This window comes from Gorilla gorilla, chromosome X (genome assembly GCF_029281585.2).
Source record: "Gorilla gorilla gorilla isolate KB3781 chromosome X, NHGRI_mGorGor1-v2.1_pri, whole genome shotgun sequence".
Classification (NCBI taxonomy): domain Eukaryota; kingdom Metazoa; phylum Chordata; class Mammalia; order Primates; family Hominidae; genus Gorilla; species Gorilla gorilla.
The window spans coordinates 27,854,275-27,878,519 of NC_073247.2; the positions used below are offsets into that span (position 1 = coordinate 27,854,275).

The window sequence follows — 24,245 nt, forward strand, 5'->3', positions numbered from 1 at the left end:
GGGGCCACGTGATGCCCGGGAAGGGGTATAAACAGCACTCTGGCTGCTCTGGCCACATGGAGATGCGCCTACGCCCTTCGCCCTCCCCAGTTGTCTCCTTGCGTTCATAGAGCCCGGGGATCTCCAAGGAGCAGCCCAGTTTTCCCTGTAAGAACCCAAAGGTCTTGTACAGAGCTGGAATTCGGCGAAAAACTTGCTCCAACACGCCAAATCTGCCGCATCCCCAATACCCCACCCTCTTCCCTCTGCGCTTACTGCCCACACCCCTACTCCCAACTTGAGGACTCCCCGCCCCCACCACGCTGACAGTCTCAATTCCAACCCCTTGGATGTGAGGAAGTGTCTTTGCGCCTGAACGCGCCCAGCACGGCGAGGCCACCAGTGACTCCCAGCGGCCGCACAGGGCGCTGCGCCCCCCTCGCCCCGGCCTCCCCCGCCCTGCGTCCGCCCCGTCACCCCCGCGCGGCCTCCTGCGCCCGGGCTGGAGGCAGATTCCTCTTTCCGGGTTTTCAGAGCGCCTTTCCGAAACCTCCTCCCCGCCCAGCCAGGGAGAGAGATCCCGGGCGCAATCGCTCCCCGGAGCGGCCGAGGGGCGCGCGGTGAGAGGCCTGCGCCGGGGTACTTTCAAACTGAGGCGCGCGCACACACTCACACCCACCCACCCACTCACCCACACACACACAGACACACGCACGCCCATTTATATAGGCGGCGGCGACGGCAGTGGCCGGGGTGGCGACGGCGAGCACAGAAACGATGGAGCTGAGCCAGTCGACCCTGGTTGGAAGCAAGTGAGAAGAGACCAGGCGCACCCCTAAATTTCTGTGCGGAGCGCTTGTCATCCTCCCCAGGGAACGGTGCACCCAAAGGAGGACTGGCTGGACTGATTTGCTAGGGAGAGGGCGGGGAAGAGGAGGCAAGGTGAGCAGAGAAGCCCCCTGGGTATCCGGACTGCCAGATCGCGCTTTTGCCGGACTCCTGCCCCCTCCCTGCTCAGGTGGGCGCGCCCGGTCTCCAGCTCACAGGGGCGCTTGGAGGAGACCAGAAAGTCGCCGCCTGGCTGCGCGGGATGCCTTTCGCCAAGCGGATCGTGGAGCCGCAATGGCTGTGCAGGCAGCGGCGCCCTGCGCCTGGCCCAGCAGTGGACGCGAGCGGAGGCAGCGCTGAGCCGCCGCCGCCCTTGCAGCCGCCCGGCCGGAGGGACCTGGACGAGGTCGAGGCGCCAGGGCCAGAGGAGCCAGCCCGCGCGGTCCCTGCACCTTCAGGGCTGCCACCGCCGCCGCCGCCACTGCCCGCGCCAGCCGACCAGACTCAGCCGCCTCACGGAGAGGCGTCCGTGGCTGGCGAGGAGAGCACGGCGGGGATCCCGGAGGCGGCGCCCGCAGCCGGCGAGGCGTCCTCGGCGGCGGCGGCGGCGGCCGTACTGCTCATGCTGGACCTATGCGCTGTCAGCAACGCCGCTCTGGCCCGTGTCCTCCGGCAGCTCTCGGACGTGGCCCGGCACGCTTGCAGCCTCTTCCAGGAGCTCGAGAGCGACATCCAGCTCACCCACCGCCGCGTCTGGGCGCTGCAGGGCAAGCTCGGCGGCGTGCAGCGCGTCCTCAGCACGCTTGACCCTAAGCAGGAGGCAGTGCGTGAGTACCCGCGCCGTCCGCCCGCCAGGCTATGGGTTTCTGCGCCGCACCCTCGCGCCCTCCCCAGCAGCGGCAATCCCAGCCCCGCGGCGCCGCGCCGGTTGCAGCTTGCACTTTACTACTCTCGCCTTCCCACCCTTCCCATCCCCTGGGACCCACCCCAATCCTCCTGGGGCTGAGTGGCTGGGCTGGACCCCGATTCAGTGATGCAGACGTGGACGGTGGAAAGTTAAAAGGGCGACCTCTGAAGTCGCAGGCAGCGTGGGCTGAGAAGGAGCAGAAAGGGAGCGTTTATGGGAGCACAGGAGGCAGAGAGGGTCTGTCCTTCACCACCGGGGCTCGCCTTTCACGTCCTTCACGGGGGGTAGGGAGGAGGGTTGCAACTCCTGTGGTTTCCAGAAGCCCAGCTCCTGAGCCCTGTAGCCCACACCATGCATGTTCAGGGTTGGGGGTTCCAGGAGTAGTGAGTGTTCTTTTGAGACTGCTGCAGCACCGCGGCTGTTTCGTCACTCGCTGTGACCTCGGGTGCTGCCCCGAGCTCCGAACTTGTGCCTTGCCCTCTTGTGCGACGTAGCGTGGCGCTGCTCGCCTCCTAGACTGAACTCCGTAGTGCTTCTGCCAAAAACCCTTGTGGCCCGGAGGGGCCGCGGGGAGGGTCAGGGAGAGATGAGGGTGGGAGTGTCAGGGGCCCCGGGGAGATGGAGGAGACCCCTGGGCATCTTTTCTGCTCTGAACAGCCCAGGGTTCCTACTAAATGACTCTGTGCCATCTGCCCGCAGAGGATCCCACAGACTGTCATCCTCCGCCCCGGTGCACTGTCGCCCAAATTTACTGGCACGTGGACTTAGGTATGAACTAGTCTGCTAGGCGGGCTGCAGGGAAACGACGAAGAAGGAAGTCTGGGAGACCCCTGGGCATCTTTGCTGTCCGTTGACTTCGCTTTTACGACACCCAAGGGCTCCCAATAGTCATTCTATGTCATCTCCCTTCCAAGGGCGGTCCCCTTGGCTCCGGATCGTCCAAATCTGGCGACGGCAGAATCATTTAGGAACGACCCAGGAGGTAGACAGGGGCGCTGGGTTGGCGCGACGGTCCTTTGGCGCCTAGTCAGGCTGCGACGCTCGCGGCGAAGGTGATGTCAGCGGCTCTGACTTACGTAAGAAGCTTCCTCGGTTGCTGCCGCAGCTGCGCCGGTGCGTAGTGGCCTAGGAGCGCGCGGGGCGGAGGCGCTTTGGAGGCATCCTTCCCTGGGGATTTCCGGGCACCTCTGCCCCACAGCCCAGCTCAGCCTCCCAGCGGTCCCTGCCCGCCCGCGTGTTCTCTCCCTCTTCCCCTCCTCCTCCGAAAAACCCTTTGAACCCCGTCCCGGGAATTCACTGCTTTTCTGCAATAACAATAGTAATAAGCGTAATGAATAAATGATGTGCTCGATCGGTTTTCGCAGCTATAAAAGACCCGGAGTTGGGTTAATGACTGGTTGTTTAAAAGGGCAATTCCGGGGATGAGTTCTGGAAAGAATTAGGACTGCCGTAGGCCAAGTCGTATTTTACTTTTGGGACTTGAAATGAGCGCTTTAATCCTGCCTCCTTTTTACCCCAAACCACACAGCAGGGACAGGCCCTTCACTTTCAACAGCGCAGGTATCTGGGGAGTGCGGTTATGGGAGTGGTGATTTCACTTCTAAAGAACTGGAGGGAAGTTTTGCAGACTGTTGAGTGGTGCATACATTTCCCGTGTGTGTGTGTGTGTGTGTGTGTGTGTGTGACACACCTCTCCTTAAGTTAGATTTCACGCGAATGAAACTCACTGCCAGAGCAGAATGTGCCCACTTCTTTCTCTTTTTAGATGCAGCAGTGGGCAGTTATGTACCTGGAACGTATCAGAGTTCTTTCAAGTCCTTTTAACTGTTTGGGGTACAAACTAATAGTTAGTAGAGATAAGAGAGGATCTTGAGTGTGTGCATATAGTTGGTGAATATATACTCTATACATATTTGTACATGAATAATAAAGATGGGGCTGATTTCTACCTGGGATAGATTTAAAATCTCCTATTATTTTAAATTTTATTTTCTAAAATGCTATCTCCACACTTTATGTCCAGATCTCTCTCTTCTCTTGTTCATTTAAATTTGGGATGGCATTGTTCTTGTTTGATGTCATAAAAGGCATTACCTTTGGGAGAAAAAACACACTATTATGTGTCTTGGTTTAGGTTTCCTAGAATGCAGAGCCTGAGACAAGGATTTCGATGCAATTAACTTATTTGGGAAGGGTTCCCTGGAAGCACAGAGAAGGGGGTAGGGAAGTGAGACAGGAAAGGGAGGAAAGAGGAAAGCCAGTACACCATGTAAGCTGGTTAGCCCTGTGGGCAACTGGGGTTCAATCCAGCTGGCGACCCTCTGAGCACACACCTCAAATGTGTTCCACTAATGATTAAAGAAGCTGGAGTATTTATGCACCAGCTTCTTCTTCCCACAGATGGAAGGTAGCACCTGGAGCATGAACTCCATGGCTTCTGGGTCTTGCCCCACATGTAGTCCCAGCATGCTCCCAGGGCCAGGTAGAGAGATGCAAAAAGCCTATGATGTGCACAGGAATGTTGACAGAGGTCCTCTGGGGAGGGCAAAGTAGCTGTGGGTCGGTCACTAGTGGCATCAGCTGCATTATGCATCTATCTCCCTTTAGTATTGCTCAGGCCTAGGGGAGTTTGAAAGGGAGAGGAAACCTAAAAGTAAACCTTACTCTTTTTTCTCTTCCTTTGAGAGTGCCTTCACACCACCTGTATATCCTTGTCACCTGATCCCCATTCCCCTGCGTAATCTTCTTGCTATTTCATCCTTGGACAGCTGCTTCCTGTTGCCCTAAGACAGGCTGGGGGGCTTCTTGCAGGGGCAACATGATCTGATGTACACTTTGGAAGAGTCACTCTGGAAGCAAGTCTGGTGGCTAGTAAACCAGTTAGACACTGTGACTGGTGATGGTGGCTAGGACTAGGGAGGTAGCTGTAGAGACGGTGAGAAGTGGTTAGATTCTGAATGCATTTTGGAAATAGGATTGCCAAGACTTAACTGATTTGATTGGGTACAGGGTGTGAAAAAAATAATTTAGGATGACTCCTAGTTTGTTGTTTTTGCTTGAAAAGCTTAAATAACTTGTAGACTGTGGCTGGGCACGGTGGCTCACGCCTGTAATCCCAGCACTTTGGGAGGCCGAGGCGGGCAGATCGCCTGAGGTCAGGAGTTCGAGACCAGCCTGGCCAACATGGTGAAACCCCGTCTCTACTAAAAATACAAAAATTAGCCAGGCGTGGTGGCAGGCGCCTGTAATCCCAGCTACTTGGGAGGCTGAGGCAGGAGAAATGCTTGGATCCGGGAGGCAGAGGTTGCAGTTAGCCAAGATCGCACCATTGCACTCCAGCGTGGGCAACAAGAGTGAGACTTCATCTCAAAATAATAGTAATAATAATAACTTGTAGAATGTATTACCATTTGTAGAAATGGGGAAGGCTAGTGGGAGAGTGAATATTTTGTTGTGGAGGGAATGGAATCAATAGTTTTATATTTGAGCCATGTTAAGTTTGAGATACGTGATGTGTCTTACATAATTACATGTGTGAGTTGAGAGGTCCAGGCTGGAGATGTGAATGTGAGACCTAAGCGTAGAGACAGTTTGTGAAGCCTTGGAGCTAGACACAGTGGAGCTAGTAAAGAAAAGGAGGCCAGGACTTAGCCCAGGGCAGTCCAACTTTGAAAGCTTCACAGGGAAGGAGAAAGGCTGAGAAAGGACAGCCAGAAAGCTAGAAGGAAAATCAGAAGAGTGTAGTATGGTGCAAGCCAGGAGGTGTTTCCAGAACTGGGGAGAAGTCAACTTGGTCAAGTGCTTCTGAGAGGAAGATAAGCACTGAGAAGAGGCTATTGAGTTTGGTTACTTGTAATTAATTAGTGGCCTTGAGAGGTGCCATTTCATTGGAGGGGTGGAGATGAACGCCAAATCAGAGGTGTTGGAGAAAGAATAGGAGAGGTGGAGAGGAAATAGCAACTACAGAGAGCTTTTTTTTTTTTTTCACTCTATCACCCAGACTGGGTACAGTGACTTGATCATGACTCACTGCAGCCTTGACCTCCCCAGGCTCCCATCTCGTCCCCCCAAGTAGCTAGGACTACAGGTGTGCACCACTATGCTAGGCTAATTTTGTTTTTTTTCGTAGAGACAGGGTTTCGCCATGTTACCCGGGGTGGTCTCGAACTCTTGGGCTGAAGCAGTCCTCACGCCTCCCAAAGTGCTGGAATTACAGGCGTGAGCCACCGCACCCAGCTCTACAGACAACTCTTGTAAGGCGTTTCGCTCTGAAGGGGAGTGGAGAAATGGAGCAGTGGCTGGAAGGGAATACAGTATCAAGGAAAAATGTCTTAAAAGGTATTGATATTTTAGGCATGTTCAGATTCCAAGAGAAGGGTGAATTGATGATCCCGGGGGAGAGAACTGAATAATTATGGATATCATTGAGAAGCCGAGAGGGGATGAGATGAGAGCACCATTTCATCCATGGCCCCTGGAGGGAAGCTGAAGGATACGAGCAGGGAGGCAGGTGGGCTGGTGAACTGCTGGTGGTGGGATGGGGTATTCTTCTATAAGGGGATCTATTTTCTCTGTAAAGTATGGGGTGAGGTCATCAGCTGAGAGTGTTGGCAATGTGAAGAGAGAAGAGAGGGTGTTAATAAGTTGTCTCAGGGAGGGAACGTGAAGGCATTAAGGAAGTGTATTGGGATGATCTTACTGTGTTGAGAGCCTTCTGAGACTGATGGTCATCAATTTGAAGAGTCCAACTTTTCAGTCACTGAAACCTGAGACTTTGGAAATACTTCATGGGCTTTGACTCCAGGATGTTCATCTTTAGACATTTTAATGTTGCTGGCATTTTGGTTGCCGTTGATTTATTTAGTTACTGAGTTTTAAAATAAATTTTATATTAAAGTTTAACATTCCCACAGAAAAGCGCACAGACCATAAGTGTCCATCTTGGTTGATTTTCACAAAGTGAACAGCTCATGTAAACACCACCCAGATCAATAAATAAAATGTTACTCCACCTGAAACATCCTCCCCTCCCTTCAAGCTACCTTCAGTCAATATCCCCCTTCCTAAAAGTAACAACTCTCCCAATTTCTACCCTTATCAATTAGATGTTCTTGTTTTTGAAGTTTATATAAGTGAAATCATACATACTTCTTTCTAGCATTATTCACTTAACATTATGTATGTAAGATTCTTTCATCTTATTGCATATATAGCTGATTGTTCATTCTCATTGCTGAATAAAATTCCATTGTGTGTACATACCACAATTTCTTGATCCATTCTCCTGATGATGGACATTTGGGTTGTTTCCATTTGGGAGCTATTGCGTGAACAATTTTTTCTACATGCTTCTTGATGAGCTTATGTATACACAGTTATTTGGTATGTATCTAAAAGAGGAATTGCTGGATCAAAGGGGATGATTTGTTTGGCTGAACAGTTTTCTTCACTGGTTGTACCAATTTATAACCCTGGAAGTATATGAAAGTTCTGGTTGCTCCACATCCTCACTGATATTGGTATTGATGTTTAAATTGTAGCCACTTTGGTGGATGTGTAATGAAATCTCATACTGGTTTTGATTTGCATTTCTCTAATGGCTTGTGACACTGAACACCATTTTATATAATTTTTAACTACCTAGATATTCTCCTTTGTGGATTACTTGTTCAAGATGTTTGCTCATTTTTATTTCTCTTTTCTCTCTCTTTTTTAACTTTTATTTTAGGTTCAGGGGTACATGTGCAGGCTTGATATATAGGTAAATCATGTGTCATGGTGGTTTGGTATACAAATTATTTCATCACCCAGGTAATTGCTCATTTTTCAGTAAGGTTCTTTGCACCTTTACTTACTGTCTTACAGATGTCTTTTATGTATTTTGAATATGAGTCATTTGTCAGCTGTATGTATTTCCAATACTGTCTCTTACTCTGTGGCTTGCCTTTTCAATCTCTTAGTGTTATATTTTGAGGGCAGAAGTTCTTATTTTTGTATAGTCCAGTTTATCAATCCTTTTCTTTATGGTTAGTGTGTTTTTGTGTTCTCTTCTGTTTGTTCTTAAACAAATTCTTCACCAACCTCGAGGTCATGAAGATATCTCAAAAGTTCTAGAAATTTTTCATTTTGCCTTTGTCATTTAGATCCATGTTTCATATGGAATTGATATTTGCAAATGGTGTGAGGTAGGGCTCAAGATTACTTTTTTCCCGAATATGGATGCACAATTGGCCTACTGCCACTTATTGAAAAGACCATCATTTCCCCATTGTACTGCAGTGACACTTTTGTTACCTCCCCCACCTATGGCTTTTCTAGAACTCTGTGCTCACCTTTATCTTAGCTTTTTTCATTCTGTACAGTAGACATTGTTGGTGCCCTGTCTATATTCCATCTCTCATGCTGAAGGCTACTTACTGCAAACTCCTGTAACTCTGCCTGGAACTTTTGTTTTGTACTGGCTTACGGACCATGCTTGGCCTTGCTTGTTGGGAAGGCCAGAGGTGCCAGCAGGTTAATGCCTCAGAAGCAGCACTCAACCAAATATGGACAGGGAGTTGGTGGATGAATGCACCAGTGCCATTACTCCTTGGATAGGAGAACTCTGCAGCATTTTCTCCACCATTTCTCAGAATTCTGAAGTAGGACTGAGCTCCAGTTACCCACAGTGATGACTTATTTGATGACACATCCTATCTTTGCTGTCTTCCTTTCTCCATCTCACTTCTTTGCTCACCTATGGGTGTTTCTGGAGTCACCTCCCACATAAACTACTTGCACTCAAACCTGTACTTGCAGTCATAGGGTCTACTTATGGGGGAACTGCAACCAAGACAATCTATTTAATCTTTAAACTGTGAAGGCAAAGACCTAGGGCTGGGGGTATGGTAGAGATGAAGTTTCTCACTCTTTTTCCTTAAACTATTTAGCCCAGGATTATTATATTAGCCACACCCCCAGCCCCTCCCAGAACACTCTATAGTGTGTGTATTAGTCTGTTCTCTCACTGCTATAAAAAAACTACCTGAGACTGGGTAATTTATAAAGAAAAGAGGTTTAATTGACTCACAGTTTTGCAGGCTGTACAGGAGCCATGGCCAGGAAGGCCTAAGGAAACTTACAATCATGGCGAAAGGAAAAGGGAAAGCAAGCACATCTTCACATGGTGGCAGGAGAGAGAGCAAGAGTGAAGAGGGAAGTGCTACACACGTTTAAACAACCAGCTTTCAAGAGAACTCACTCACTATCACTAGAACAGCAAGTGGAGAATCTGCCCCCATGATCCAGTCACCTCCCACCGTGTCCCTCCTCCAACATTGGGGATTATAATTCAACATGAGATATGGGTGGGGATACAGAGCCAAACCATATCAGTGGGTCTGGAAATAGCTGTTACTACCATTAGTGGATGCACAGTTTGAATCCCTGTCTTGGCATGGGAGAGCTTCAGTGCTTCAGCAGTGAGAAGGGTAACAAAAGGAACTCAAATCTATGATAATGAAGACATACCCCCTAAATTTCTCCATGTTCTATTGACAAGCCTTTGAGAGTGTTGTTTATTGCCCTTTGGAATGCATAAGTGACAGCCCCAGGAGATCCAAACTACCTATTTGAGAAGGATAATTTTCAGCCAGAGCAGACACAGAAACTGCTAACCTCTGAAAGGAACCAGGAGGTAATACATTGGGTGAATTGATCATTTTGGGTTGGTGTGGCAACACTGATCATGGGCTCATTCTGGTTTTGGAAGGATGGTCCTGCTTTTCCTTCCCTTTCTGTTCAGTCTACCACTTGTAAAACACCTTCACAGTTTGGTTAGTGTGTTCTCTTGGATGTTTCTGTAATTGTGGTTAAGTTTCTTTTCCTCCTGGCCCTGCTCAGTGAGCTTCTGTGAGGCATTATGAGATCCTAACAGCTTCATTGAAAGCTGCTTTGAAACCCATCACAGAAGAGCTGAGAAGAACACAATCTTTCAAGGGTTTAATAATTCATGGTTGTAATTTCCTCATAACCAGTAACAGCATCACATTTCTTTCTAGACTTTTCTTGTTATACTGGATTGGGCTTTTAAATCAAAACTCCTGAATTACTTTATCTAAGAAATCCTTGAGATTCTGTTGGACTGATATTACTAAGATGATAATGATAAAGATTTCTTTCTTCCTGTGTGTGGAGGCCTTTTCTATACAATGCCATCAGGACAGTGTAAAGTCCACATAAACTCTCAGAAAAGTCTTCAGTCTCAGCACTTCTAGTCTAGTTTTAATGGGCATTAGTTTTAAAAGGCAATGACATATAAAAATCTCTCCTATTGTCCCATGTTAGTCCCAGAGTCTTGAAGATTTACTGATTTTGTATGACATTTTGAAATTTTAGGGTCAAGGACAATTTTAAATATAGTTGGAATTTTATTTGATAGTTCAGCTTAATTTCTTTTTGCTTTATTAAAAATTGTGGGGCACAAGATTTTGAGGGACATTCTATTAAAAAATCACAGGAGGAGTAAGACTGGAACAAACAATCACAAAAATTCCTGAAAGTTTTTCTTGCATCAAGAATTCTTCATGAATCCTATCTTAATAATAAGTGGAAATAAAAATAATGAGGTAGGAATGGTTCCTGAATGTAAGGATCTCATTCTGGGGTTGAAATTTGTTGAAACAAAGTTTTGGAGAGCCCACCCACCAGACTAAGCCCAGAGGGCAGGGAAACTGTCTACTTTATTTTTGTGAATGACTAAAACAGGTGTGGTCAAGTTTTGTTTCTGACATCTCTCAATCCATTAATGTACATGAGGTTTGGCTGTATTGAATGAGTAATCTGAGGACCTGGGCATTCATGTGCTAAAAAATTGCTTGATTCTGGGAGGCCAAGGTGGGAGGATTGCTTGAACCCAGGAGTTCGAGACTAGACTGGGCAACATGGTGAAACCCCATCTCTACAAAAAATACAAAAATTGGCCGGGCATGATGGTATGTGCCTGTAGTCCCAGCTACTCAGGAGTCTGAGATGGGAGGGTCGCTTAAATCAAGGAGGTGGAGGTTGCAGTGAGCCAAGATCATGCCACTGCATACCAACCTGGGTGGCAGAGTAAGACTATATCCAGAAAAAATTTTTACTTAATTATTATTATTTTTTATTTTGTTTTCATTTTTTATGTGTTCTAAGCTTAATTGGTGACAGACATGTGACATCTCAAATCATGAGATTGCTCCTCAGTTTTTAAAAACACTACATAATATTCCCCTGCACAAACGTGCTCAAAGCATCTAACCACCTTTTACCCATATGGTAGCATTTTCTTGGTTTTAGTTATTATAAACAAATCTCATATAAACAGTTTCCACATATATATTTGCTTATATGTATGAATTTTTAAGAATGGTTTCTTAAAAGTGTAATTGCTGGATCTAAAGATATCTGTGCCTACATCCTTCAAAGTGAAATTAACCAAGAATAAAGTTAACAAGAGTCCTAGAATCTTGGAATCATAGAGTTGGGAAAGACCTTATTACCCATAGAATCAAACTTCTCACCCAGAGTGGGAATCTTTTTTAAGATGTCCCAAATGGCAGCTCATCTGGTTTCCATGCCCTCTGAGACTCCAGGGAGTGGGAAGTGGCCACCCCTGCCCCAATTGTATTGCTGGATAGCTCCCATTCTCAAACAGTCCTTATCTACATTGAGAGTGAATCTGTCTTTTTGTAATGCAAGCCTTTTCATCTTTGTTCTGGTGTCTCATGTCATACGGAATCTACCTACAACTACTTTTCTAGAACATCTTTTAAGGGTCTGGAGGTTACTGTTATGGCACTGTCTAAGCTTTCTTCATCCCAGGTAAAACAACTTCAGTTCCTTCAACCAGGCTTCCTAATGCCAAGTTTCCAGGCCATTCCCACTCTGGTTGTCCTCTACCACAGGTGCAGGGCACAAATGGATCCATTCCTGTCTTTATAAGAATGTCCCAGGCCAGGTGTAGTGGCTCATGCCTCTAATCCCAGCACTTTGGGAGGCTGAAGCAGGTGGATCACTTGAGGTCAGGAGTTCAAGACCAGCCTGACCAACATGGTGAAAACCCGTCTCTACTAAAAAATACAAAAATTAGCTGGGCGTGGTGGCATGCGCCTGTAATCCCGGCTACTCGGGAGGCTGAGACAGGAGAATCGCTTTGAACCCAGGAGGCGGAGGTTGCAGTGAGCCGAGATTGCACCATTGCACGCCAGCCTGGGCAGCAAGAGCAAAACTCTGTCTCAAAAAAAAAAAAAAAAAAAAAAAGAAAAAAAAGAATGTCCCTAATGTGGTCCTTGTTTTAACCGTTGCATGACACTGTTGGTGTAAAAATGCTCTTATGGCCCAGCAAACTCCCTTCCTTTATAGTGGCAGTTTTTAACATGAGGTTTTCTTTATTCCATGTGTGCAGTTGGTGTTTTGAACTTAAATTTCACAAGAGTCTCCCATTGTCTCTGTTAAACTGAATCTTGCTTGCTTTGCTCTTTCATTTCCAATCAGTGGTGATGGTTTAAAATCTTGATTCAATGTGTCAGCTACTGCTCACAGTATTTTGCTCTCTGCATACACCACGAACAAGATTCTATGCTATCACCCACATCTTCGATAAAATTATTGTTCAGATGGATTCAAGGCCAGAGCCCACTGGCAGGCAGTACTAGCAATGTTTCTCCAAGTTGAGATCTATTAATCAACATTCTTTGGGTATCATTGTTGCAGCAGCCACAGGTGCACTCCCCTACCTTCCTGTTCAAATCACATTTCTCCACCTTACTCACAATATCTATCATCACGAGCAACTGTTAAGTGGTTTGCTGAAATCAAGATACCATATGTCTGTAGCATTCTTTTGATCTCCCGGTGTAATTACCCTACTCAAAAGGGAAATGAGGTTAATCTGGCTCAAACTGGACTCAATTCCAGCAGAGGGGCCATTTTAATTTTCTTATATATAATGGGTAAGGAGTTTATTTGGGGGAAATCTGCTTTGGCATGTTGGTCACAGAATAACTGTAACGTTGGACTACAAGGGGACTCTATGGGTCTCAGAGTTCATTTCTCTGACTCTAGAGTGTCAGAATGCTTTTCCCTTCCTTTCTTTTAAGGTACATGGATGTCCTTGTTCTCTGTTCCTTAAGGAAAGGTTGAAATTCATGACCTTTTGGCATTTGCTGAGGCTCAGTTTGAGTAACATTGGCAAGTGTCTGGTTTAACTAATTGTTGAGAAGCAAGAGAGTATGTGGTTAAGAGAGTAGACTCTGAAGCTGGACTACATGGGTTCAAATCCCAGCTCCACTCCTTCAAAGCTGTATGACTCTGGACAATTTATTGAATTTTCTTTTCTTCATCTGCTATGGAATGGAGATAAAAGCAGTATCGATTGCATCAGGTTGTTGACAAAACTGAGAAAGTCAAGGTGTGCAGGCACTGAGAACTGTGCTTTGCTCATGGTTAGCCTCTGATAATTATTGGCTATTATTGGCTATTTTATTGATACTATAATTGGATCAGAGTAGGAGGTATGTGTTAATTTCTTTCAAGTAGGTGAAAACCTGTGCCTGAATCTGTGAAGTGCTGGGTCAGGGTAAAGTATACAGCTGACCAAGCAATGCTGTGTGTCTCTGCATGGTCAAAGATGTCTATTAAGGTTCTTTTGTTGTTGTTGTGGCTTCTTTTTGTTATGCAGAAAAGTAGAGAAAAAATTGACCAATAATCTTATTATCCAGATTCATTCATTTATTACACAGCAGTCACTATTCTAGGCCCTTGAGTTTCATCAGTAAACAAAAAGTTACCAGGACCTTATGTTTCAATGGAGAGAGACGAATCCTAAATGATAAACACAATACATTTGACGAAATTACAAAACATGTTAGGAGGTAGTAAGTGCTGTGGGCAAAAAGAAACTAGAGCAAGGTGAAGGCGATCCAGAGATTTGGGGCGGGGTTACTATTTTAAATGGGGTGGTCAGGTGGGCCTCATTGAGGAAGTGACATTTGAGCAAAGATTGGAAAGAGGTAAGGGTAAATTACATAGACTGCTGGAGGAAGAGTGTTCCAGTGGAGAGAAACAGAGCTAGTGCAAAGGCCCTGAGGTGAGAGCATGCCTGGTGTGGTCTGGGGATGGCAAGGAGGCCAGTGTGGTGGATGAGGAGTTAGCAAGGAGGAGAGTAGGAGGATAAGAGGCCAGCAAGGAGAAATGGCAGTGGGGCGGATCACCTAGGGTCTAGTAGGCCATTGTGAGGACTTTGCCTTTTGCTCCGAGTGGAGTGGGTAGTCATTGAAGGCTTTTAAGCCCAGGAGAAACATGATTGATTTAGAGTTTAAAAGGATCACTTTGGGTATTGTGGCAAGAAGAGACTGCGGGAGAGGCAAGAGAGGTAGAAGCCAGGAGACCAAGTAGGAGGCTTTTGCAGTAATCCTGGTGAGAGACAGTGGTGGTCTGGTAAAAGTATTGAGAAGTAGAGCTGTTGATGGTTGTTTCATGTTTGGGGCTAGGCATGCAACTCATACAGAAGGGTACAACATTGAAAAGAACAAGAAAGCCCTCCTCTCCGCTCTCACTCTGCCAGACTTGCTCCAGACTTTTGCAAAACCATTGACTGTTGAGGAAGTAGGCACTTCTCCTGCGGTCTTGTTGATTAATCTGCTGTCTTGGAAAAATTTAAAGTGTCCTAACTAATACTCTTTTTAAAAAATCAAGATATAATTTACATGCAGTGAAATGTACAGATCTTGATGAGTTTTAACAGCTGTATCCACCTGCATAACACACACCCCTATTAAGATAGAGAACATTCTCCTCACACCAGGCAGGTAATACTACTTTCAGGTAGGAAAGCAGTATTTGAACTCTGATAGCCTAGCACTATCCCCTACCAAGGTTGTTGTGTGAATATGGGCACAGAAGAAGATAATTCCATGGGGGGCTTCTGGGCTTTCGACCAAGACTAAGAATTAGTGATTCCATTTATAAGATATCCAAGACAAATTGAAACAGTGGAGTTTCCTCACTTTTGGTCTGATGGTGTTGGGCTGTTTATGACATCATCGTGCTGGATTTTAGGGAGAATCAGGTTTTTGACAAGGATAAAAATCTAGCCTCAGAGGCGCCAGGGGTAACTTAGAAGTAGGAGCCTTTTATTTTCTTATTTATTTATTTATTTATTTACTTATTTATTTATTTATTGAGACAGAGTCTCGCCCTGTCATCCAGGCTGGAGTACAGTGGTGCAATCTCAGCTCACTGCAACCTCCACCCACTGGGTTCAAGCAATTCTCCTGTGTCAGCCTCCCAAGTAGCTGAAATTACGGGTGCCTGCCACCATGCCCAGCTCATTTTTGTAGTTTTAGTAGACATGGGGTTTTGCCATGTTGGCCAGGCTGGTCTCGAACTCCTGACCTCAAGTGATCTGCCCGCCTCGGCCTCCCAAAGTGCTGGGATTATAGGCGTGAGCCACTGCGCCTGGCCAGTAGGAGCCTTTTGTATGATAAAGCTAAAATAACATTTTTAAAAAACATGAAGAAGAAAAAAAAAGACCTTGATACTCTCTGGTACATTTCTAAGTAGCAGGAAATACTGATTTGCAAACTGTGTTTTCAGCTCATGCTAATGCTTGAAGCCTGGATGGAGGACAAAATTGCTTAGAATTGGATTTATGACTGTCCTATCTAAGTGCATTCAGATGTGTGAAATAAGAAGCCCTATTCTAGAGTTCAGTTACTCTTGATTTTTCCTACTAGAAATCTAAGGGAAGGAAGAGGTAGTAGCTGTGAGGACAGATGACAGCCCGTGAGATCTAATGTTCATTAGAATATAACATCAATATTTATGTTTCTCTCCAGTCTACATCTGGACTCTGTTCCTTGAGCCTGTATTTATATTTTAATAATGCAAGGAAAGCTTTATTTTCCTTTTAAATTTTGTGTCAGAGTTCTGCTACCACAGCCCACCCCCTCCCGACCCCTGAAGTGATTCATTTACAAGATGGCGCATGTTTATTGAGAGTTTGATTCTAGAGATTAACTTCAAGAAGTGCATCATGAAGTGCAGCAGGAATAAATACCACAGAAATCCTTTTCCATGTGAGAAGTCATAGGGCTTTCTGCTGCACAAACAGGAGAGACGGAGGCTTCAAAGTTTGGGGCAATGTGGGGGAGAAGTGGGAAAACCTAGAAGAGACATCGGGAAGGGTTCCCTGGAAGATTTTCAAACAGTATCACTTGTGTTAAATGCCTTTGGTATGAGAAAAGAGATGTTGGAACCCTGCTCAGGTATCAGATGTCACCCAGTACTCATCTGGCAAACTTTTAGCCTTTGCTAATTAAAACTAATCCAATTGCATGAAGAAAAATATATTGCGTAAGCTTGCCTCTTGTGTGGCTTTATTTTAACCCTTTGCCCCATATGCTAATACCAGCGAATCTCAGGCTGGTTATAGGGTAGAAGACGATAATGAGAAATGGGGTTCACTTACAAATAAATTTCAGTCAAGACAATGAGTGGAGCAGGCTGTTAAGAATACTGGCTTGTAAATGTAAAATTGAAGCCCTTCTGGGTTTTCTTGATTGATTTGTCAATTCAAAGGTTTTAGTGGCTGTTGAGTGGGAAGGAAAATTAAAACAAACAAACAGACAGACAGACACCCTCTTTTAATTATCAGTTTATGCTTTGCTGTCTTTCCAAGTTGCTTTGTGTGCTTCTCTGTGGCCCGGCCAGCCTGGCTGGATCAAGCTTTGCATTTTTAAATCTTAGGTTCAAGGTTTGCTCTCTGAGGGACTGGAGTTTTGTCATGATCACATGCTTGTGTTCCTAACCTGAATAAACTTTCTAGTTAAGAGTATATCTCAGTCTTTGATTCTCTCAGTTCCACCACTTACCAGCTGTGTGACCTTGGACGAATTCTTACCTCAGTTTGCATATCTGTGAAATGGAGATACTATTGGTACTCATTTTATAGAGTTGTGTAGATTAAGTGATTAATCCATGGACAGTGCCAGCAGTGTATGGCATATACACAGTGTACATACTATGGGCTAATACGTGTATGCCATTGATAGTACTACTTTTGTTGTTGTTTTATCATTATTATTATCAAGAGGCTTGGGTAAAGGATGTAGGTATAAAAATGGATAAAACCCAGCCCTGTGACTTCTGAACCAGTGTAAACGTTTTGGTCAGCTGGATCCATGGTGAAATGGGAAGAGAAGAATGCTGCCCATTTTCTGACTTGGCTCGTCTAACTCATGTTGTGAAGCACTGCAAGAACAATTTAGCATCTGGCTGCCATGACACTCTCATTCTTGGGGAGTGTGTACTTCTGCTGATGGGTGGAGGAGGCCTGGATGTGAATGTTTGCCATCATGGAAGTGGTGGTGTAGAAATGCAAGCACCCATGCCTTTGCTTTGTGAGACTGTCTGTATCTTTTCCTATAATGACGATATCCTCTCCTATAATGACATGTCTTCTCTTTGTAGTCAGACATCGGGCATGGAACAGCTAGCAGAGGGGAGATTATGGATCTGGCATGGCAGAGAATGCCTAGGTGTTCACCAACTCCTTCCCTTTTGCTCCTGGGTGCATGGCTAGACTACATTTCCCAGCCTCCCTTGCAGTTAGTTGCAACCTTGTGACAGAGTTCTGTCCAGTGGAATGTGGAAGTAATAATTGCTCCAATCGTAGGAAGGCCATATAAAAGCTCCTAAACAACCCTCTGTAGTTTGTTTCTGTAGTTTGTTTCTTCCCCGCTCTGCTGGCTGCATGCAGAGGGTTCAACAGATGATTCCGAGGCCCTAAGGGATGGTAGGGCCACCAGATGGAAAGAGCCTGGGTTCCTGAATCACCACATGAAAGGCTATCTGCCAACACTTGATTTGATTTCATGTGAGGAACAAGTAAACTTTTATTGTGAGATTTAGGGGATGTTTGTTACAGCAGTTAGCCAACCATGACTAACACAGAGGTACAGTGCTGGGAGCAAAAAGGACCAGTTTTCCTGAAAATGCGCAGATGACAAAGTTACTCCAAAGTATTTGATGTTCCTTCTCTGAATAAAGGATGTACTAAACTGCAGAGTTTTCTTTTTTGAGAGATACAGAATTCCTATGTGTGACTGGAAGCCATGTGACAGCTTTCCTTGAGTAAGCAAATGGAAATAAAAACTTGTTAGCAGAGTTCCAGTTTCTAGAGAAATGTTGCTACCAAAAGAATTCATTCTGCCTCTCTCCCTTTCTCTCTCTCTTCATATATAAATGATATAGATTGATTTGTGACACACTTAAAACCTAATTATAATGCAAATAACAAATGTGCACAAATCATGTGTGTACAGCCTCAATGAATTTTTGCAAACTGAGCACAGCTTTAAAACTAGTACCTGGGACAAGATACAGAACATTTTCAGCCCTCTAGAAATCCTGCCAATGTTCTCTTCTGATCCTGCCTTCCCAAGGGTAGCCATCATCCTGACCTCTGACAGCATAGATTACATTGGCCTGTTTTGGAATCATATAGTATGTGCCTTTTCTATATCTAGATTTTTTGTTCAAAATTATATTTCATGATCCATTCATGTTGTTGCATGTAGTTGTAGTTCATTTATTTTCACTGCTGTATAGTATTTCACTGCTGTATAGTATTCCTTTGTATGAGTATACCATGGTATGGGCATCTGGATAATTTCCATTGTGGGCTATTTTGAATAATGCTGCTGTGAATATTCTAGTTCCTGTCTTTTGCTGAATAAACCTACACATTTCTGTTGGGTTAAAAACTTATTTCCTTGAAGTTTTACAAAACTTTGTTCCTCAATAAGACATTTCAAGGCTGTGACAATGACTGTTCTTATTCCTTGCTGTACCTAGACTTTCTGATCTACACCAAGCAAAAGCTTTGATCTGTTTTTCTGTAATGTAAAAGATTATCACTGATGTTTAATAACAAAGTTCTGGTGCCTAAAATAGCGAAAACCCGATCTACTTAAAAGGAATCCCCCCAGCTTTAAAAAAAAATTGGAGCATAGTTGTGGGGCCTTTTGATTCACAGACAGTGGCTCTTCACAAAGCCATGTTTCAAATCACTTGCAAACTCTGTGTAATTGGTGTTTGACATTGGAATCTTTATTGGCACTGCTTCAGCTCTTCCTCTGTGAGGAGAATCCTCTTGGATTTTCAAATTGCATCCTTTCCTTGGGGAAACAGTGGAGGAGGAAGAGTGATGAATTCTCTAATCACTTGGTTGGATTAGCCTTAGAGTTATCGGGAGTTGCCTTCTGTAAGTGCCCCTACTATCAAGGTTTCATGGAAAATCTAGGCAAGGCAGAACTTCCTCAGAAGGACAAGAGACAAAGAAGTGGGGAGGCCCTCCTATCCATAGCTGAGAGGGTTTATTCTTGTGGTTCTGCTGTCAGAGCCTTGGATGTCTGATCTGAGATGGAGCAACCCCAGCTAGACAGAACTTAGTAGATTTGGGGGTTTAAAAGGCCTCAAGCAAATTCTAAAACTTTCTTTGAACCCCCTGGCATAGGCTCAGTTTCCCTGACTCCCTTGCTAAATTTGAAATACTGGACTCAATGAATACTACGACATTCCGCCCCCCACCGCACCCTCAGCCCCACAGGGTCCCTCACTGTTTGGTTTGAAATGACCATGATTGGAGAATTGAGGGGTGAATGTTTTAGTCTGAGCCTTTCCCTTCAAGCATATCAGGAATATCTGAAACATCTTTGAGGCCAAAGCAGACCGAAGGCTGCCTTGTGTTTTGATTGAACGTTTAGTTCACTTTGGGCGTGAGGTGTGTGACGCCTTTACAGTTAACTCTGAAAAAATGGTCGTGAAAAGCCCCCGGGGGACCTGGCTGCTGAGTGACACACAGCTGGGCCTTTGAAAGTGGGTTTTTATGATAAATTTGAACATGGTTTTAGACCTTACTATAAGTGCTTCAATTTTTTCCCCCTAACTACAGAATAAGTGAGCTGATTTTTCCATGAGGGATTGCTTTGGAACATTAACCAAGATTTTCTTCAAATATAGAGGTGACTATGTAATTTGCTTGTACCTTTTAAAAACTGATGGAGGCCTAGTGAGGCGTCTCTGTAACGTCAGAAGTTAGACAAGGGATGCTTTTCTTCACTTGCCAGGTGTGGAATGCAAATGAGCTTCATGCAGAATAAGAGGCCTTTAAAAATCCAGGTTGCCTTTGAGGACCTGGTAACTCTTGTTTCGATCCACTGCTTCTCCCAGGTTGCCTATCTTTTCTGTAGGTGACAGCTAAGACCATGGCCTACACTTTGTCTTCCTTCAACCCCCTAACTTCTTCCTATGGCCAACCCCACCCCCAGTTTTTGGAAGATCGCTGACTTTTTGTCTTAGATGACTGAGTGTTATCAACAGGATTCTAAATGTGTTGAGGCAGATATGAAACAAATTCACACATACCACCCCGACATTTCGTGTGTGACTGCCTTCTGCTAGTACAATGTCACGTTATTTCACAAGCCCCTCAAAATTCTGTGATGGAAATATAATATTCTTTTGATAGATGAGGAAATGAAGGCTCCACTAGTTGCTTTAAGACCACAGTGTTAAAAAATTGTCTGGTCTTGGATTCAAATGTGGTTCTTGCATCTTCAGTTTGGGTACCTCCTCTGCTCTACCCTGCTTCTCTCTGTCAGCCTACTACTCTTCCTCCCATCACCACCACCTTATGGCCACTGAGGTGACATTCTCCCTCCCAGTTTATGATGGAGAAACAGAGGCAAAGAAAAAAAAAAGACATGAGGACAATGTCCAGGTGCAACTTTGAATACTCAAAAGGGCTGGGATTAGAACATCTAAGCAAAAAGGCCCATGAATCAAGAGGTACTTCTGGTGCAGCCAGAGCAGGCATACAACTGGGTTATAAGTTAACACGTGTACTTGGGTGAGGCTGTGGCTGTATGTCTGGTTCTAATTAGTTGCTTAGTTTTCCCCCAAAATAAATAGGAACATGCTGATTGTCTAAAATAAGTCATTCACTATAGCAGGAGTCATTTTATATATCAAGGCCTTTACTATCTAAAGCCAAAACATTCACCTCATGGACACACAAGTTTCTTTTCTAGCTCAGTGGTCACCCTTTTGTATTCTCTAAGGTTGCTTGAAGGCTGGTGTAAAGGAACTGTGGGGGACCCCAATTCAGGAACAAATCAACCCAAATTATAGTAGATTGCCATTTTTTTCATTTATTCAGATAGGCCAAGATGAAAAAATGATAATGGTCAAGTTTGGGGTGGGCATAAGGGTAATTTTAGACACTACTGATGGAACTATAAATTAGGATACTTTTTCTGGTAGGCAGTTGGCATACACAAAAAGCTGTATGCCAAAGATGTTATTTCAGAATTTGATCTAAGAAAATAATTGCAAAAGTAAATAAAAGAAAATAATATATAAACACTTCAGTGCTGCTTATAAGTAAGAAATATTGGAAATATCCTAAATGATTAACAATAGAAAATTGGCTGAACAAACAACATTACTGTGCATTGGTATAGCAAACAACATTACTACACATTGGTACAGTGAAATACTTTATCACCATTAAAATGATTATACAAATGGATATTTATTAGCCCAGAAATATGTTTATGATACATTCCAAAGTTAAAATGACTTGTTACCAAATACTGTGCATTTTATTGCATGTTTATTAAGAAGATATAAGAATACAGGAAAAAAATCTCTGGAAGGGTATACACCAAATCAGTATTTTAAAAACATATTTTGATCATGATCCACTATGAGAAATACATTTTACATTTGTGAGTCAGTAGACACATGTAGCTGAAACAATAGTTTATTAACAATACTTGTATTTTCTTGTGTGGTACGTTCTGATATATTTATTTATTTATTTTCTCTTTTTTACCGTATTATCCTATCCTTTCCTTTCTTACCCTATTCTACTTTATTCTAATTCTATTTCTTTTCTCTTCTCCTTTCTTTTGTTTCATTTTTTAAAATGCTAGTCATGACCTATTAAGTTGATTTTATGATCTCCTAATGAGCCACAAACCACAGTTTGAAAAACTGCTCTCAAATATTAACAGTAGTTATGTCTAGCAGGTGGTAAATAACTCTGTTTTGTGAGGAGACAAGATTACTGTGACTTCTCTGTGTTACTTATATGATCCAAAAACTAATGAAAATTTGAAAAATGGTATAATAATTCCATTTATAAACAAAGTGATGCCCACAGCTTTTTAGGAAGATACTGATTGTATAAAGTAAGATGCCTACTCTGTTCTACAGTTATTGGACACTCAGAATGTTCTGGGAACTTTAAAGAACATTATGGCAGGAAAAATATATCCATTGAGACACATAGTTTAAATAATAGAACAATAAGAAAATAAAACATGACTTTACATCTTCAAACTCAAAAGATCATCAGGCATCCGTACATATTGCTTTACCCCAGCAATGTTGCATCATGTCTATGGGATTTATTTCTATTTCTGATCCAGATTGCATTTTTTTTTATACTCATTCCCCACCTTAAAAAAAAAAGCTGCTAACTTCACCAGACTTCTTTCTGGCCAGATTATCTTGGCTTACAGTACTGTTGAAGTTAGCCTCTTTTAAAGCTAAAGATAAGTTTAAATGGAAGGTAGTCATTAAGAACTTAGATCAGGAAGCAAAAGCTTTAAAGGAGGATGGGAAGAATCTCTGGCTAGAGCCAGTACACTTCCCTATGGGCTTCCTGCTTTCAGCACAGAGCTGGAAATCTGCAGAACAACCCCAGGAGCCCCTCCCGGCATGGCCACACAACCAACCGGGTGGCATGTTAAGTGAGCTTTCCCTGGGTCTTCTCTGGGAAAACCTTGATGAATAATAAATTCCACAGAAATGATGCAACATCACTGGGGTAAAGTGATGTGTATGGGTGTTTGGTGATCTTCTGAGTTTGAAGGTGTAATATTATGTTTTATTTTCTTGTTCTATTAAATCTCTGGGCACCAATGAGCTAACTGCCCATGAGGGAGGGTGATCTGCTGGGCTGTGGTTGGGGAGAGGCTGGCTGGCATTTTCAGGGAAAGAGTATGGAGAGAGATGCTTCCTGCCTTTGAAAGGAATTAATGATAGGAAATAACCGGGGTTGCTTTTCAAGATGTAGTAATTTAGTTACTGTTCTTTCAGACTTTATGCTGAGAGTAACTTGGCATTGCTAAAAATGTAATTTGGAGCCCTGGCCTTCTGCTCATGGAGAAGGCTAAATTCATCCTACCTTTGAAACATTGTGAATAACATATCAAAGTTATTCATGTGCTCATTGATTTATTCATTGATTATGCAATAACTATCCATTCATGTGGTTGTTTGCTCATCCATTCATCCATCCATCTATCTATCCATCCATCCACCCATTTTTCCAGGTATCCCTTTACATGGTATTTCTTGGCTAGATGCTGTGTGTTGAGGGATGTGGTAATCACTGGGGTGGGAGAAGGGACTCCATAAGGAAGAAGCTGTCTGTGTAGTTGAGTTGTTCACTGTCTGGTGAAGCAGATAGGCAAGTAAACAAATAATTGCCACAAAGAGTGGGCAGTGATACAAAAGGGACCAACCTGTCTTGATTCATGTGAAACTACTTCTCCTCTTCAGGCCTACAATCATGGAATGTTAACATGAGAGAAACTGAAGAAGATAATGTTTTCCAGACTTTATCTCAAGATCCCTGAGGTGCCATTCCAGAGTGTGAAGGTGGGAGTAGGAGAGAGGAATGAGAGGAAAGTTGAGCAGAAGTTCTGGAGCTTTCTCCAGAACCAGAACAGATTCCTTTTCATCTATTTCATATATTGAGGTTGCTTGTAAACTATCATTTGACAAAAAGGGTTGGCTGCTTAATAATAATTGCAAAGCACTTGACCAGTCCCCCATCTTTCCTTGTTTCTCTTGTTTAAAGATCGAGACTCAAAAATGTAAAGTGATTGGCTCAAAGTTGTAAAATCAGCATGTGAACAATCCAGGAATAAGACTTGGTCTTCTAACTTCATGTGGACATTGCCTCTGTATCAGTTAGCTTTTGCTGTGTAACAAATAACCCTAAAAATCAGTGGCTTAAAACAACCACCGTTTACTTAGCCCATAATTCTATGAGTTGGCAATTTGGGCTGGACTCAGCTGGGTAGCTCTTCTAGTTTCAGCTGGGCTTGTTCTTGTCTGTGATGAGTTACTGGTTGGCTGGCAAGTCATCTGAGAACTGACTGGTCTAAAGTGGTCTTACCTCTCAGGGTTGGCTGGGTGTTGGCCAGAGTAATTGGGTTACTGAGTTGATAGTCTCTCTTCTTTAGCAGAATTTCAACAGAGCAGGGAAGCATGCACAGCCTCTTGAGGCCCACGCTTAGGGCTGGTCAAAGCAAATCACAAGACCAGTTAACACTTAGGGAGTGAAGAAATAGACTCTACTTCTTGACTGGAGAATTTCAAGGTTTTTGGACACAAGGAGAGGAGAATTGTTGCCTTTTTTGCTATCTACCACAAG

General features: G+C 44.1%; 1 protein-coding gene across 1 annotated transcript in view; it reads left to right on the plus strand.

Annotated features, from left to right (window-relative positions):
- The first annotated feature begins 476 nt into the window (after positions 1–476).
- The window catches only part of NHS (NHS actin remodeling regulator), a 364,164-nt gene continuing 340,395 nt past the window's right edge, over positions 477–24,245 (plus strand). Inside the window, exon 1 of the mRNA XM_019019858.3 lies at positions 477–1,634. Within this exon, the coding sequence (XP_018875403.2) occupies positions 1,070–1,634 (565 nt within the window). The 5' untranslated portion in view covers positions 477–1,069. The remainder of the gene's footprint in view (positions 1,635–24,245) is intronic.